Source organism: Anabrus simplex, chromosome 7, assembly GCF_040414725.1.
Source record: "Anabrus simplex isolate iqAnaSimp1 chromosome 7, ASM4041472v1, whole genome shotgun sequence".
NCBI classification, from domain to species: domain Eukaryota; kingdom Metazoa; phylum Arthropoda; class Insecta; order Orthoptera; family Tettigoniidae; genus Anabrus; species Anabrus simplex.
The window spans coordinates 119270990-119290060 of NC_090271.1; the positions used below are offsets into that span (position 1 = coordinate 119270990).

The window sequence follows — 19071 nt, forward strand, 5'->3', positions numbered from 1 at the left end:
AATGTCTTCGGGTTGAATTTGTGCATTCTTCATGTCCGCTTTTGTTTGTATTATTATTATTATTATTATTATTATTATTATTATTATTATTATTATTATTATTATTAACATTTGTCTGTTCTTGTCCACGATCGAATTATGTTTACGAATAGTTTCACTGCAGTGATCACTTAAACAAGACACGACATAGACTTTACCAAGCATTTCAGAGTCCATGGTACTATTGATATCACCCCTGTGGTGATCCATTTATATCCTTTCCTAGAGCGGGAGAATAGCAGGCAAGGAATGCAGTAAAAGGTTTCTGAGATATCACTTCCACATATCCGCGCGTTCTTGTAATATACGTCAGGAGAATTAATTTGTCTTTGAAAAGCCCTATTTTCATTTTCTTGGTCTCCGGTTTTTTCAACGAGAAGTCTGGTGTCGGCCTACCACACTCCTTCAGTTTGACTTTCTTTTCGATAGAAAGAGAAGAAAACATTAGTTCTTTAATATGTTCGACGGTAATCATACTGTATGAAGTGCAAACATAACACTACGCCTACATATAAATCACAACCTTTCTCCTAATTTCACCTCGTCACAGTCACCTCACGAGATCATTCATCAACACACAGCTAAACATCGCGCTCTCCAGTGAGTATCGCCAACATGAGTCAAGTGCAAGGAGACAGTAGTTACAGTTGTTACTCGTTTTGTTAGTTAATAATCCTAAAAAAGTACAAGACTATTTTATATATACCAGCACATTTAACTCAGGTTAATTGCCTCAGTAAAATAGTTCCTAGTTTTAGTATAGAAATGGCACAAACTGACCCCTGTTAAATAGAAATCAAATCAGCAATGTTTCGGGAAGGTTGGCTGCAACGATAGGCCGCGGCAGAAACGCACCGGAATCTCCGTTAGAACAGCACATCTCTACTGTGCCTCTGATTGGCTCCCTCAAGGCCAGTCAAGCGAGACTCTGAGTATTTGGTCTGCTATGAGAGAGCGCCCTTCTGCGCAGGGCCAACAGCGCATCGGGCCGCACTACAGTACAACTCGCACCCTTGATAATAATAGTAAAATATTTCCCTTGCTAACATTTAAGACTAAAATTCCCTAATTTAATGGAACCCCGTGGGGGGCGTGCGCCTTAGCGCCTCCCAAACGAGCCGCCACTGCTGATTGCTGATCAGCATGAGCTTTGAGGTCAATGCATTCTTTATCATTTCAGAGTCTGCCGTCAGTCAACTGTAACACTGTTTAATCAATTGAAAACAATGCCAATCATGGATAATACATGTTCTGAGCATGGAATTTCCTTTAATGTCAACCTACACAGTTTTCCCAAGGCCTTGAAACAGCAATGACTTAAGGTAATTCATAAGTGTAATAAAAACTAACTACAATAATACAATAGTCTCTGTATTAATGTATCTAAATTAACATCATTTTTTAGAAATAAAACAGAGATGGACAGAAAACCATTTTCCACTCTTTCTTTGATTTCTTACTAAATAGGGCAAGAGATAATTTTCTCTAAAACTGAAGGTCGTGTTTCATGAAAAATATATTTCATCCACAAAAGTAGGACATTTAGGCATCTCCCATAAAATCTTGGAGACATTGGGACATAACTGACTAAAGCGGTACAGCAGGACATCTGGTCACCTTATTCTTACATCTAAAATAAATGATAAACACTCCAGTACTTTCCAGGAACAACAGATCCAATAAAAATTCTAATTCAAGCACGTATTGCAACAGAGGATCTATTTTACAGTGACACATAATAATATTGTTCTTAATAGTGATTGTGAAAGTGATAACATTTATAGAAACAAATCAGGAAATAAATGTTAGGTATACCTTTTTGTAGGCCTGAACAACTAGCGTACCCCAGCGATCAATAGCTTTGTCGTTGCTGGCCAGACAGTAGTCGGGGATGTAACTGGGTAGCAGGGTGAACAACCGTTCCACATTCAGGTCTGAGCAGTACTCAATGTAATACTGTTGTGCAGCTATCATAGCCAAATCTTCCTCCTACACAGAGATGTTATTATTACAAGTAAGTAAAACAAACTAGCCACAGACAAATTCAAAAAAGGACAAAATCTGTCTACACTAATATTATAAAACAGAAAGTTGAAGAGTGTGTATATGGAGGGGAAACTTGGGAATCACTCAACTGATTTCAGTAATGCTTTCACCATCAGAAACCTTATTTCCTCCAGATTATTGTAGACTATGTATATATAGGCAAGTGGGTAGTTACAAATAAAGTAGGGCAAGCTGGAGGAATTATGCATCTAGGACCCTTAAAAGTTAATATGCTGTCTGAATTGTCAATTCTACTAAAAGTGGAGCTCACCACCGAGAATGCAGCTTTCTACCTCCCCCCCCCCCAAAAAAAAAAATTGTGCATTTTCTTATCATCTCTAGTAGTTTTCCTGGAAAAATACCTATCTGTGTTTTGGTGCATGTTTTATCCAATAAAACCAAAATGATGGGTAAACTATTATGGTAGTTATATTAAATGATGATTATGCTCATTAAACACTTTCAACACTATGCCTATATGGGATATGGGCGCTGCTTTCCTGGTTGTGGACGGTGCCCGTTTCCCAGAAACAGAAGGATTTGTTCTGGCCATCCAAGATCAAGTAATAGCTACACGGAATTCATCATGAATGATCCAACAGTTGTCTCAGACAACTGCCGCCACTGTTCCAGAACTACAGAGAGCATACAACATGTCATCTCTGGCTGCCCACACTTGGCCAGTACCGATTATAAGCACCGACATGATCAGGTAGCTAAAATCATTCACATGAAACTTTCTGTAAAATGTGGATTTCTTCAGTCATCAAATACATATTGGAAATATACACCTCCAACCGTTCTTGGAAACTATTCATACAAACTACTATGGGACCGAGAAGTCATAACCGATGTCGCGCTCAGCAACAATAGGCCAGATATTATTCTAATCGATAAATCAAAAAGATCACATGCGTTGATAGGCAGCTGCATGTATCCCATACGGTTCCCATCCCTTGCTTGGAGGTAGTATTTTATCTAATGTCCACTAGAATGCAGCAATTATCGGGAAGTCTAAACCTAAACAATAAAAAGGGTAGTTTCTCCTTGCCTCTACTGAGCACTCGATTTGCCAGGTGCTGAGCGCATTAAATCTGTTGCGCTGTCAGCTGTATTACTGTACAATTAATATGTCCTCACACCAGCTCAATGATAGTGATATCTTGGATATTTTATCAGGAGAAGCAGGTTCAGAAATAGATGACAGTGATAAATACTCTGCTTACGAACCAGATAACATATTGTGTGGCAGTTTGGGCATCACTTTCAAGTGCAAGGTTTGTAGCTGCTTTATTTTACTCTGAATACAAACAATAGAAATACTTCACCTCTCCAGAAATTTGAACTTATATTTTAATTTAGATGAAGAGATTCAGGCTGATGATTCACACGTACCCCGAAAAGAAAGTAGATGGTGGTGCAAGGAGTGCAAGGTTGGACTGTGCATAGCCCAATGTTTTCAGGGCTACTATAAAAAAAAAACCTATTCCTAAATTGGTAAATTTTGTATTTAAAATGTAATTGTGTTTATTTGTGGCTTAAGTAGCTACATTAAATTATTCACTTTTATTGTCTGAATAGGCTTACTGGTAAAACTTGAATGTAAAAGCTTTTCTCGTACATTTTTTTATGTTTTTCATAAGACTAGTATAATTAAAATACTTTAGATATGTAATTCTTGATTAACATCTTCATTCTGGTTGGCTGACTTCATATGATACAAAAATCAGGAATGTACTATGTTTTGCCTAACATTTAGGTCATCAGCCCCTGTAGTTGTATAAAAAAAGAAGCAGTGAACAGGATTGAGAATTAAATTTCTTATATAAATATTCATGTGAATTCTCGTCCTAATGCTAGTAGTTTTCCATGTGAAGAGTGCTTTCCTGTCTTTTAGACATATGTTTTATCAAATGAAAACCAATATAATAGGGAACATACTAGTCATATCAAAAAAAAAAGAAGCATATCTGCAGGATTTAGAATTTTATTTAATTGCATTTTCATCATAACTTATAAAGCAGTTTGCCAGATTATTAAGCTTCTACATATTACAGGAGCATTTAGAGCAGTCTGAAAGATCACAAGGTGAGCATGATCCAGTTGGGTGGAATAGGGAAAAGATAATTTTTGTTATCCATTAATGGTGCAAATGCAAAAATTACTGTTTTAATAATGCTGTTTCAGAAACTTCATTAAGGTGAATGACAGGGTGGAGAGAATGAGAGTAAATGTGGAGCAAGCCAAAGGAAATGTATGTCTAGGGTTCTTAAAAGAGAATACACTGGTGTATATGATAGTAGTACAAGTAACAATGTTCCCTGGCTACAGGAATTAACATACTAATCAATGACAAGGCTGAGGAGAGAAATGAAACGTGATGGAGAAGTTGATCAGAGATAAGTTATTATTGGAGTGTTGTTACAAATAGTGTTCTGACATGATTTCTCATTCTGACTTCACTGTAGGCATAGTTTCCATGACTGCAAGTAAAATTATGCCTACAAATTCTTTATGTTTTGTGTCAAGCATAAATAAAATCACCATAACCATCGAATTAATGAATAAGAAAGTAACATTTGTTTTCGGGGTCATTTCTAGGCCACACACTTATGACACTGGAACACAGTCATGGAGACAAATACGTTGGAATGTCCCCTCAACAATACTGCACCCAACAATTACATCTGCATTGCTTTGGAGTTCAGAGTAGGGCTCAACAAAACTCAAAATTCTTCAGGTCACTGGTGACCCAAAATGATGATAACTAAACAAAGCACTGAGTCACAGTAGGCTGATGCAGTGTAAAATCAAACCATCAATATTCACAGCTGCAGCAAACACATTAAGCTACAGACATCACTGTTATACTTTTACTTAAATTTGATGGCAAAATGTTGGGTTACAGATGTTTTTTGTGTCAAGGTCGATATTGTGTCTTTGGGCTGATTGAATTTCTGTTAAGAGTCCTTAAACTGCTCTTGATATTTTTCAACCACAAGCAATGATGTGTATTGTGTGCTCCCCATTGAAGTGAAATATTTAGGAGGGCAGCAGGAACTTTTCTTTACAAGCTGTTCATAGTATTTAATACAAGGAATGTAGAGCACATTGGTAATCGCTGTGCAGTATGATGTGGATGCCAGTTGTATGAGTTTTAGATGGTGAAACCAAGTACATTTTTTTTTTAAGATATGATAATGGAAGGCAGGGTTCTTAAAAGAGAATACACTGGCCAATCTGTTACTAGTACAGTGAGGAAATTATATGTTGATTAGGAATATTTACAGTATTGTTCATAGGACTGTCTATCAGAACTTTCAGTTAAACCCAATGTCAAAACACAAAACTAAATCCGTGACATTTCACATCAGTGAATAGTACAATTACCTTACGTTTACCACTAGGGTTACATAAAAAGGAGCAAATGATATACTTCCTGTGGAAAACACCATGTTATATTTAAATTTTCTCACAATTATGACAACAGAGAAAATATTTCTTACACCATTCACATGAAGTTTGGTGTATGAACTTACAATCAACGAAATACTCCATAATCAAGATAGGTATTACTCCAGCCCGGCTGACAATATATTTCTAATGTTATAAGTAAGTAGAAATTAATGAAATCTTACTTGGAGTGCATCTCAGAGGAGAGATGTGTTCATTGCGATGTCCAGGAACCCACCAGCCCATCTGAAGAAGTACATTTAACCTAATGAAGAGTATTACAAGCTATTTTCATTTCTGAAGTAGCTACTTGCATTCCTATTGGTCAATGTGAAGTGGCATGTGATCTCGTTCTCATCAATAATGTTAATCATAATCCGTTACCAACCCCAGCACAATAAAAGCACAAGAAAATGTAACATGTTTCTTGTCCCGATCTTATCCTAACCATCTGCACGGCAAGAACCACTCCAGACCAATGGTCTTGTCCAGGTCCTATCCTAACCATCTGCACAGAAAGAACCAGTCCAGACCAATCGTGTTTCCACACGAAACTAGAGGCCTAGGGCCGCTTCGCGGCTTCTAACGGGGCTTATGCCCCTAGATCACCTTTGCTTGTCCCTATATAACAGGTCTTGTCCAAATCCTATCCTAACCATCTGCACAGCAAGAACAAGTCATCACCAGTCTTGTAACAATAATCATCACCACCACCACCACCACCACCATCACTCATTAATTCCTAAGTACAGAGGTTGGCAGCACGGAGTACTGCTTGACAACATTCTTCTCAAGAAGGCCGTGAGCGTGTAAACAAACGACATTAGGAGATAAGAATTTCAAAGTGTTCCGTATTGAAGTGGTCATTCTTGGTCATCATCAGCCGATCAAAAGCAAGTGTAAAACAATGCAGAGATAATTAAAATGCATAGTTAAAATAATTCTGTTAGTTGCTGTTAGTGAAGCACTAAAATCTTTAGGGAGCACTGTGCGTTGAAGTTTATTCAAACACAAATAAGAAGCACAGGTAAAAAATGTGCGTCCCTTTGACTGCTACTACGAAACCTTGTGAACTTTGTTACATTACGGTGACTGTTATCTGTTGTGGTTCTACTCCTTGTGTCCAACGTCTAACGCCCTGCCTAATATTTCTTCCCCTAAATCCTCTACCCGTCCTCCACAACAGCTTTTCCATACGTATAACACAAGGAGTAGAACCACAACAGATAACAGTCACCATAATGTAACAAAGTCCATAAGGTTTCGTAGTAGCAGTCAAAGGGGTAAGTGAATACATACCATCAGATCACTATAAAAGCACAATAACACACAACATTATTCACGTAAATTTCCTTTGTTACAGACGCACCATCATTCAAATATTATGAAAGAAACAAATCAACTCAAGATTTTGGATTAACGTCCCTTTTGACTAAATACCTCATAAATACAAACTACTACCAACGGAAAATCTGATCGTAAAAACAAGACTAGTTCAATGAAACTAACTAATTCAACATTTTACTGTCCAAAATTATTAAATTACAGTAACAAGCCTCAAAATTAAAACAAGAAACTGAATTCCAAAAGGATCCAAGATTTTAATCTTAAGACACCAATAAGTTTTAACTATAATTACGACAAGTTTTAACACAGAAGTCAAATTACAATTGTTTTTAATAAATTAGAACTTTGAGAAAACAATTTTAGCCAAATTTTCAACATTTGAAGACACTGTGTTTTGGATGTCAATATCTTTAGAATTAACGGTTACTGTATTCCAATTTTAGTATAGTCATTCATATTGTTAAACTATGAATGTGTTCATAAATTCCTATGTTCATTGATTTTATTACTTTATTGTTAGAATTATAATTAACTACAAATTTGTCAAAACTAATCAAATATGACAGGTCTTAACCTTGAGATGATTATATAGGCTGAGGATGCTTGATATTCAAGCGAAACATGTCCCTATAAAACAGTGTTGTAGCATTATGATCTAACAACATAAAACCAATTGTATTGAAAAGGTGGAATAAAAAATCACAATATTGTAAGCATATTATAGCAAATTCAATACGGGTCTAATCATGAGATTAGTTGCATGTAATCAGCACTACGTGTCGATAGTTCCAAAAATCATGAAAAAGTCGTAGATCAAATACATTAGTAAGACATGTGTTAGAGAGCACTGTGCATGAAGAAGTCTAGAATACAATAAGAATTTAAATGTAGTACAGAGCTAGTTCTTGAAGACTTCAGTTGCACTTCATAAAGCACTGTTTAAATTTAGGGATCAGCACTGCATGTCGATAGTTCCAAAAATCATAAAGAAGTTGTAGATCAAGTACGTAAACGTAGTACGGAGGAAGTTCTTGAGGAATAGGAAGACGTATGTGTTGACCGGCACTGTGCTTCCTGAAGTTAGTGGAAATCTGTAGAAACTTAAAAAAGATAAAGTATCAAGCTTTAAATGCTGATTTGAGTGAAATAATACAATATAGATGTATATTATTTGTCGAAAGAGGTATAACTAGTTAAAGAAATTTGTATGTTAGATTAATGAAGTTATTGAAATATATGACATAGAAAGAACAATTGTGAAGGAAAAAAAAACAAAACAAAAAAACAACTAAAAAGCACAATATTGGAACAGTTGAGGAGTGTAATGACATAGCGTGATATATAATTCAACCCCAATTTGAATTTAAATGACATTTCTGAAAAACCTAATATTTTATTTGACTTCCTTATCCGCTTTTACAAAAATGCTAAATTTATAAACCCAAATTCAATTTTACAGTGCTTATATAGTTCATACCAACATTTTCCACTTCCTATAACCTGATCCACTTTAAACTATTTCACCTCATTTATTTCCCTACTTTTTCCTTTATTTTATTAATTAGTTTTCTACTTCAACTTTTTCTTTCCGTATTACCTTCTTTTTTCACTCTCCTATTTGAATTACGTTTTCTAACACATCTAATGTTTTAGACCACTCTTTCAAATTTATACTTCATGCTATTCTAAGATCGACTTCAACTTTTACCTCCAAGATATAGCAGGCTATGTCATTACGCTCCCCAACTGTTCCAATATTGTGCTTTTTAGTATTTTTTTCTCTTCACAATTGTTCTTTCTATGTCATATGTTTCAATAACTTCATTAATCTAACATACAAATTTCTTTAACTAGTTATATCTCTTTCGATAAATAATATACATCTATATTGTATTATTTCACTCATATCAGCATTTAAAGCTTGATGCTTTATCTTTTCTTAAATTTTTTCATTGCATTTCCACTAACTTCTGGAAGCACAGTGCCGACTGACACGCACGTCTTGCTACTCTTCAAGAACTTGCTCTGTACTACAATTACGTACTTGATCTACAACTTCTTCACGATTTTTAGAACTATTGACACGTAGTGCTAATCCTTAAAATCATACTGTGTATCTTGAACTGAAACTGTAGAATATGTATTTGATTTTAGACTACTTCTTAGCACTGAAAACTCAACTAACAGAACTCCACAGTGTGTTATAGTGCTTCGTTAACTGCGTCTGACGGTTTCATCTTCACATTTTTTACCTGTGCTTCTTATTTGTGTTTGACTAAACTTCAACGCACAGTGCTCCCTAAAGATTTTAGTGCTTCACTAACAGCAACTAACAGAATTATTTTAACTTCACATTTTAATTATCTGTGCATTGTATTACACTTACTTGTGATCGGCGATGATGACCAAGGATAGTGGTTGAAACCGGTACCAATTTTAATTAAATAGGAATATAAACATAAATGTCTTATATTAATAGTATTGAAAGGTTGAACCATTTTATATCTTCTTTTAACTTAATAGTAAACAAACGACAGTCGTTCTGCGGGTGTGAAAGTCTTGTCAGCCAGGCTACAGTAATGATTCAAGGTGCTCTACACATTCAGTTTTCATGAAATAAGATTTTACCTTATCACATCTGTATTCTCCAAACTTGACTCCTCTGACAACTTGCTGATAAATGAGATTGGTTGCCACTTGGTCCTCAGTTGGGTCATGCCAAGGAGCAAATATTTCTTTCCTGAAGAATAATCTCCAAGGAGCATTTCTTTCCTGAGCACCCTGCTCTTTGGCATATTGTTCACATTGAGAAATGGCATCCATGACATGGTCACCTCCGCTTCCAAGGGATGATACCTGCAGAACAAAGAGTCACTAAGTAACAGAACATAATCTCCAATCAAACCTGAACAAGAAAATAGAGGAATTTTCCTTTCATGATACAGGGATTAGAGGGAGAGGTTCTGAACTTCTTAGTGTTAGCCGAATACTGTAAGAAAGGACAATAGATGTAGGCTATACAAAATTTGTTAGCAATAAATAGCACAACTATGAAGATTAGATCTGATTCTTAAGAATTCACTTTGAATCAATAGAAGATGTAATTGGAGTGCTATTATTTATGTAATGTATTATGATGATGATGATTATTATTATTATTATTATTATTATTATTATTATTATTATTATTATTATTATTATTATTATTATTATTATTATTATTATTATTATTATTATTATTATTATTATTATTGTGTCAGATAGGCATAATTTGGGAATAAAATCTCACCTATACAAAGGATACTGAACAAAACACAAAGATCACATTTTGAACAAACATTAGCTGCTATTACTATGTACATCAATGGCTCCTAATTGTTTGGATGGATATCTCAATTATTATAACCATGTCTATAAACATAACTGTTAATCTTATTAATTATACGATATTTTCAAAGTTTAGAATTATTATGTCCCCTGAAACCTTACCCGAGTTGGTTTTCCCATATTTTATCCTTATTTCTGTTGTTTTATTTATACTCATATTTTATTGCTAGCCATTGCTGGATTATCTACTTCTTGTGCTTGGGATTCTTACATTGCATAGATTTCTTTTCGTTTTACTAAAAAAATAAAGGTCAGTTAAGCAAGATATATTTTTGAAACCTAGTTGTTTCCTTTTCCTTGACAATATAAAACTTGAATTTTAAAGGTTTTTTTTTTTTTTTGCTAGTGGCTTTACGTCGCATTGACAGAGATAGGTCTTATGGCGACGATGGGATAGGAAAGGCCTAAGAGTTGGAAGGAAGCAGCCGTGGCCTTAATTAAGGTTCAGCCCCAGCATCTGCCTGGTGTGAAAATGGAAAACCACGGAAAACCATCTTCAGGACTGCCGACAGTGGGGTTCGAACCCACTATCTCCCGGATGCAAGCTCACAGCTCCGCGCCCCTAACCACATGGCGAATTTCTATTTGGCTATACAAAGATTGTATTTTATAAGTATCGAGCTGTTTTCTTCTGGTAATATTTCTTAATGACAGGTAAACTCCTAGTAAAATGTTATTCTTATTACTGTACCTTATCAAAAAGAGCAATATACAGAGAGAAACCAAACTGATCTTTGAGACCAATTTTATCAGACAGTTGATTGCACAGCTCACGAGCAGTTGTTGCAGAATCTGCCAGCAGAGTCTTGGTGTTACCATCCATGAACGTGATGGGGAGCATAATTGGTTTCTTTGATTTAGTAGCCTGAAATTTTAGATACAGTCATTGGTTAGCAGAATATTAGTGAAGCATACATTCTAAGGTTTTAAAGAAAAAGTGTTTTCATAAACTTTACCTGCAGCTCAAGCCAGCTAGGAGGTTGGTTTCTTGTTCCATTGTTAAATGTTCGTTTCAGTCTCTCTTCACAATAAGGGGCATACCCTGGTGGCCCTTCACGGATAAATGCTCTGAGATAGTTAACAAATTTCTCTGAAGGTGCAAAACAGCCCACACACAAGGACAAGAGAATCCATCCTCGAGCGTGAGAAGATTTAGAGGGATTATTTGTCAGCTGCTTGCAGATTTGACAGTAGATCTCATCCCTGGAAGAACACTTCATTATAGAAACAAACTACTAAAATAAAATAAATTTTTCAGTTTTAATGAACGTTACAAAGCGATTACAAAGATATATATATATATGTATATATAAATAATGAATTTTGCCAACTTCACTACTGCTTCCGTTGGTTTATGATTTCATTAACAGTTTAATACAGCAGTGGGAGAGTATTTATATCTTATCAAGCAATTATTTGTAAAATACAGTAGAACCCTGGTAATCCAAACTAACTGGGGATATTATCTGTTTGGATTCAGAATGTTTGTATTATCTGAAAACCATGTAATAATGTATATACAGTATAGTACACATTACCAGTACCAGCCACAAGGTAATGTAGCGTACAGAACACACTACAAAACTGTTGGACTATGTTTCACTTCTATTAAGAGCTCCAGTATATTAGAATTTAATTAACAATGGACTGTACTGTTTTCAGATTCTATTCTGCTAAATGCTAACTTGAATAATAATTTTTAATTACAGTACTATAATTAAACTTTTTCCTTACATTGCATTCCCCCCCCCTCTACCATGGATTCTGTTTCAAATACCGGTATCCAAAATTTTGGATTTGCAAGGATAAACATATTGACAAAGGTTATAGTGAACAGAATGAGTAACAGAAAGGAAAAATAAAAACCAACCATGACATATACATTCCATTGGCCTGCAATTATGACTGCTGCCCAACCAGATGCCCTGCAGATAGTGGAGTGCTACATTGTTAGTGTGGCAAGATTCTCAGCTGTATTTTTTGTGCTCTCAAGACTGTCTCTCATATAAAACAGATCCTTATCTGGTCTTACCTGGGTAAGAGAGAGACATGCTATATCTCCACTATGGGACTCACAAATTGAAAGGAAAGATAAGGACAAATATAAATACATAGAAGGATTCAACATTTTTTGCACATCATCATCTTCATTCATAGATTTCTTTGTTTGCTACTAATTTTACATCATACTGACTCAGGGTATGCGCATAGTGGGAGTTGGTTACCCGTTTGCTAGCTACCAGTGTGGACAAGCAGCGCCCTGCAAGCAGGATAAGTCTGGGTATTTTTTAAGTTTACACAGCTCACAGTGAACGCTGGAGATTTTTTTCCAAGCAGGTTGTCAGCTCATATTAGCTAGCAGGAATACTTCGGGTATTCCTGTACTGGTTCCCAGTTGTTTGATAGTATTCAATGTGATTAGAAGGCTGATTTTAAAATAATTATGGCATTCATGGAACGTGTTCTGTGTTTCACTCTAGCTATGGAGTAAAGCTGCTATGGAGGAAAGTCAAAGCAGTGTGACTGACATTGAACAGTGAGGGAGGATGTCATACATTGATAGATATTCTTTGACTTAGAGACTCCTTGACTTTGCTTGTTGTCATAGCTGTTGTACATATCAAGGTATTATCCGCACACTTTATCTTGGTGCATTTGTGTACGGGGGTGAGGAGTAAGGAGGGAGCTGTCCTGATATCGATAGTGCTGCCTGGTGCTGTCAACTGAATGAAAATCAAATCTGAATTGAATCGAGAATATGATCGATCGATATGAAATTTCTAAACCGTTATCATCTTAAGCCAACAACTATGTCACATACACATTATATAACATTATAAAACATTTCTCGATGCGAATCTTGTTCCTAGCATCAATTCTATACTTTGGCTTTGTTGTGTAAACAACAACAGTACTAGTACGTAAAGTGTACGCCAGATGTCGCACAATGATGCTTAAGCGATTCATAGTTTGTGTTTCAAAGGTTGCCAGTACGAATCTCGAAGATCGCCGAGGTCGACCGATTCAACACTAGGGTGTAAATGCACCAAGATAAAGTGTGCGGATAATAGTTGTATTAAAGTTTGTTATGTGACCATTTACTTGTGACTTTCAATTTAAATCCTCCACAAGGGTTGCTGATGGTAGGGTTCAAACCTATCATCTTCTGAATATAAGCTTGCAGCTCTATGACCCAAACCAAGCAGCCAACTTACTAGGTCATTCATATATTCTCTCCTCATCATTCCTTGTTTTGAAGATGAGAAACAAATGAGCTCAGAAACAGAACTAGAAGAACTATGGTTAGAAAAGAGAGGTGTTTAGGGAAAACTGATTACTCATGTTCAAAGAGGAAATGAAGTCAATCAATCAATCAATCAATCAATCAATCAATCAATCAATCAATCAATCAATCAATACTGATCTGCATTTAGGGCAGTCGTCCAGGTGGCAGATTCCCTATCTGTTGTTTTCCTAGCCTTTTCCTAAATGATTTCAAAGAAATTGGAAATTTATTGAACATCTCCCTTGGTAAGTTATTCCAATCCCTAACTCCCCTTCCTATAAATGAATATTTGCCCCAGTTTGTCCTCTTGAATTCCAACTTTATCTTCATATTGTGATCCTTCCTACTTTTATAAACGTCACTCAGACTTATTCGTTTACTAATGTCATTCCACGCCATCTCTCCGTTGACAGCTCGGAACATACCACTTATCTCACTTAGTTTACAAAAGGAGTACATTTATTGTTCCACCTATTCAATACAATCAGTACCATGTTATGTAGTCAATTAGACATAGAAAATCTAAATATTATGGGGACATGTTTCGCCCTTCTTATTGGGCATCATCAGCCACATTAATTTAATCTTAAAACAAACATTGTTTAGAGGACAATGACACTTTATAATTTGTAAAATTGAACTATGATTTCTTATGATACTAACTTTACAAAATAGTGGTTATAAAATATGCTGTTAGGACATGACATGTTTATAACCACTATTTTGTAAAGTTAATATCATAAGAAATCATAGTTCAATTTTACAAATTATAAAGTGTCATTGTCCTTTAAACAATGTTTGTTTTAAGATTAAATTAATGTGGATGATGATGCCCAATAAGAAGGGCGAAACATGTCCCCAAAATATTTAGATTTTCTATGTCTAATTGACCACATAACGTGGTACTGATTGTATTGAATAGGTGGAACAATAAATGTACTCCTTTTGTAAACTAAGTGAGATCGCTGTTTTCAATACGGATCAAAAATGAGAGTGATGGTTTGTAACATACCACTTAGTTGAGCAGCTCGTCTTCTTTCTCCCAATTCTTCCCACCCCAGACTTTGCAACATTTTTGTAACGCTACTCTTTTATTGGAAATCACCCAGAACAAATCAGGCTGGTTTTCTTTGGTTTTTTTCCAGTTCTTGAATCAGGTAATCCTGGTGAGGGTCCCATACACTGGAACCATACTCTAGTTGGGGTCTTACCAGAGACTTATATGCTCTCTCCTTTACATGCTTACTACAACCCCTAAACACCCTCATAACCATGTACAGAGATCTGTACCCTTTATTTACAATCCCATTTATGTGATAACCTCAATGAAGATCTTTCCTTATATTAACACCTAGGTACTTACAATGATCCCCAAAAGGAACTTTCACCCCATCAACGCAGTAATTAAAGCTCAGAGGACTTTACCTATTTCCTATTTCACTGGGGTAATCACATAAATGGGATTGTAAATAAAGGGTACCGATCTCTGCACATGGTTACGAGGGTGTTTAGGGGTTGTAGTAAGGATGTAAAGGAGAGTGCATATAAGTCTCTGGTAAGACCCCAACTAGAGTATGGTTCCAGTGTATGGGACCCTCACCAGGATTACCTGATTCAAGAACTGGAAAAAATCCAAAGAAAAGCAGCTCGATTTGTTCTGGGTGATTTCCGACAAAAGAGTAGCGTTACAAAAATGTTGCAATGTTTGGGTTGGGAAGAACTGAGAGAAAGAAGAAGAGTTTGCTCGACTAAGTGGTATGTAATTTGCTCATTCAGGACAAATATTTCAGATTCCCTATGGGAATCAACATCTATATCATAAGTGGTATGTTCCGAGCTGTCAGCGGAGAGATGGCGTGGAATGACATTAGTAGACGAATAGGTTTGAATGGCGTTTATAAAAGTAGGAAGGATCACAATATGATAAAGTTGGAATTCAAGAGGACAAACTGGGGCAAATATTCATTTATAGGAAGGGGAGTTAGGGATTGGAATAACTTACCAAGGGAGATGTTCAATAAATTTCCAATTTCTTTGAAATCATTTCGAAAAAGGCTAGGAAAGCAACAGATAGGGAATCTGCCACCTGGGCGACTGCCCTAAATGCAGATCAGTATTGATTGATTGATTGAACCTGACTTTTAACCCCGTTTATCAACATACCATTGCCCGCTGACCATCTCACAACATTATCGAGGTCACGTTGCAGTTGTTCACAATCTTGTAACTTATTTATTACTCTATACAGAATAACATCATCCGCAAAAAGCCTTACCTCTGATTCCACTCCTTTACTCATATCATTTATATATAAGAAAACATAAAGATCCAATAGTACTGCCTTGAGGAATTCCCCTCTTAATTATAAAGCTTCACCTGCTCTAATTCTCTCAGATCTATTTTCTAGAAATAAAGCAACCCATTCAGTCACACTTTTGTCTAGTCCAATTGCACTCATTTTTGCCAGTAGTCTCTCACGATCCACCCTATCAAATGCTTCAGACCAGGGTCAGCCAACTGGCTGGCGTGTGATGTAAGAGAGACCGTGTGACGTCGGAGAGCCCATGTGACGTAAGAGCATTGAAGGTGGGGAGCCGCTGTCCTAGAGTGCAACAAAGAGACAGCCTCGCTTTGTAGTAAACACGTCAAGTGCAATACATGCTGGTGGCTACAGCTTTTGTAGACACTTTTCACAAAAAGTCACACAAATCCTTCTTATTTACAAATGTATCTCTTAGTTCTCTATCACACTGTAAATCTAATAACTCTAATTGTAGGTCTAGATCAATGTTATCTGCAACAACTGAAAATGGCGTGGTTAAAAGTTGAATATAAGTTTTCAAATGCTCCAAATTGTTAAATCTAGGATCAAATTCCAAATAAAGGTTTTTTATGATTTTGACATACCTATCAATATCCTCAGCCGTATGGTGTTAGTAGTACAGTACATAAGTATGGACGAACCAGGCACATCATGATGCGAGAAGCTATCTATGCCTCCAATATTTTTATCTTTATGGGAAGATCTATATTTATTTGTTGAAAATGATAGGAGTGCTACAGCTATATGTTTAGTTTGTAGAAAAGAGCTACGGTATGTAAAATTATATAATTTACAACGCCACTACAATTTGCATCATGTTGCAGATTATGATCAGTATCAAGGCGAGGAAGTGGTACATGTAATTACAGAACAAAAAGGTAAATTAAATAACCATGTCGAGCATTCGATCAGTGAGTCAGCAGTTTGACTGAGTTATAAAATTTCATATTTAATTGCAAAGAAACTTAAACCGTTCAGTGGTGGTGAATTCATAAAGGAATGTAATTCTAGCAGGTGAGGAGTTTTGTCTAAATATCATTCAAGAGTTAGAAGTTACCAGCTTGTTCGCGCACACAGTGTCGACAAAAATTCAAGACCTATCTGATATAAATATATAATAATCGTATGGCCTCAGCTACTGTGGGCAGACATTTCAATTTGACGCCATCTGGCTGGCTGCTTGTCAATCAAGACATTCCGTTTTACTCTAGGCCCACTAGATGGCAGACCGAGTAAACCAAAACTTTTGGGCATCTATGGCTGAGATTTGATTAATTTTGTCGGGTAAATACCGAATGTGTCACCAGAGATCTTTTACATGCCGACATCGTACGTCATGAAGTGTCTAATGGACTTTTTTCTGCCCTTCAAAAATCCGACTACCTCTGCCGGGTTTGAACCCGCTATCTTGGGATCCAGAGGTCGACACTCTACCAACTGATCCACAGAGGCTGCTACCTATCTGATGATGTACATCTACAATTATTAGAACTGATAAAAAGCTTCCGGGCATACTCCTTAGCAATTGATGAGGGCACAGATATTTCTGACACGGCCCAGCTAGCCATTTTCATACGAGGGGTTGACAAAAACTTAACAATTTGGGAGGAAACACTGGATCTAGTGCCTATGAAGAATACCACGAAAGGCATCGACATTTCCAACTGCATTGTAAGTGTTGTTGAAAATGCTTCTTTGCCATGGAACAAACTAGTTTCAATAGCAACAGATGGTGCACCTTCCATGGTAGAGAGTAGTTGGGCTCATAATATTTTTTTTAAAAAGGTTTCCCCGAGGTGCATAGGTTTGCAGCGAGAATGTTGAGTATTTTCGGTTCCACGTATACCTGTGAACAAATCTTTTCTAGTTTAAATCAACAAAACCCAAACATTGAAGCCAGTTGTCAGATCACGATTTGAAGTGTGCTCTTAAACTTAGTGTTTCCTCAAACATTAACTCCAAATATTGCAAAACTAGTAAAAGAAACAGGACTACAAAAATCAAGGAAACCCACGAGTGAAAACTGAGTATTGATATCATGAGATAAAAACATATGTTTTGAGTTTACAGATTACTCTCTGTACTATTTTTGTTGTAAAACTGTGCTGTTTGTTACTATTAGCACTATTTTTACAGTGGGTGATATTGTAAAACACAGCAATTATGTGTTCAATATAAGTTCCGAAGATTCACTGGAAAAAGAAAGTTTACTTTGTATATGTAGAAATAAAGCTGCTTTATAACTTTTATGCTACTTCATAACAAAGTTACGTTACAATAAATTATGTGGAGAGAAATATGTACTACACATAACTGCATTGTACTACCTCCAGCCCTTGGGCCTCCCCCAAGGAATGACGTTGTGATTCCTCTTGCCCCTCTAGCCTTTACTTCTCAGTTACAGTACTAAGTACTTCATTTCACTGCCCCAGCAGAGTGTGTGACGTGTTACCTGACATTACACGTACACGCAGTTGGCTGACCCTGCATTAGACAGGTCAATCGCGATACAGTCCATTTGACCTTCTGAATCCAAGATATCTGCTATATCTTGCTGGAATTCTACAAGTTGAGCTTCAGTAGAAGAATCTTTCCTAAAACCAAACTGCCTTCTATCGAACCAGTTATTAATTTCGCAAACATGTCTAATATGATCAGAAAGAATGCTCTCCCAAAGCTTACATACAATGCACGTCAAACTTACTGGCCTGTAATTTTCAGCTTTATGTCTATCACCCTTTCCTTTATACACAGGGGCTAAATAGCAACTCTCCATACATCTGGTATAGCTCGTTTGACCAAACAATCAAATAAGTACTTCAAATATGGTACTATATCCCAACCCATTGTCTATAGTATATCCCCAGAAATCTTATCAATTCCAGCTGCTTTTCTAGTTTTCAACTTTTGTATCTTATTGTAAATGTCATTGTTATCATATGTAAATTTTAATACTTCTTTAGCATTAGTCTCCTCCTCTGTCTGGACATTATCCTTGTAACCAACAATCTTTACATACTACTGACTGAATACTTTTGCCTTTTGAAGATCCTCACATACACACTCCCCTTGTTCATTAATTATTCCTGGAATGTCCTTCTTGAAACTTGTTTCTGCCTTAAAATACCTATACATACCCTTCCATTTTTCACTAAAATTTGTATGACTACCAATTATGCTTGCCATCATG

At 36.2% G+C, this 19071-nt stretch overlaps 1 protein-coding gene across 2 annotated transcripts in view; it reads right to left on the reverse strand.

Moving 5' to 3' along the window:
- The window catches only part of ck (myosin-VIIa ck), a 399120-nt gene that overhangs the window by 76394 nt on the left and 303655 nt on the right, over positions 1 to 19071 (reverse strand). For both annotated transcript variants that reach the window (XM_067151286.2, XM_067151287.2), the window contains exons 23-26: positions 11229 to 11475; positions 10964 to 11137; positions 9514 to 9741; positions 1855 to 2028 (exon numbers count right to left, since the gene is read on the reverse strand). In XM_067151286.2, coding sequence (XP_067007387.2) covers positions 1855 to 2028; positions 9514 to 9741; positions 10964 to 11137; positions 11229 to 11475 — 823 coding nt within the window. The remainder of the gene's footprint in view (positions 1 to 1854; positions 2029 to 9513; positions 9742 to 10963; positions 11138 to 11228; positions 11476 to 19071) is intronic.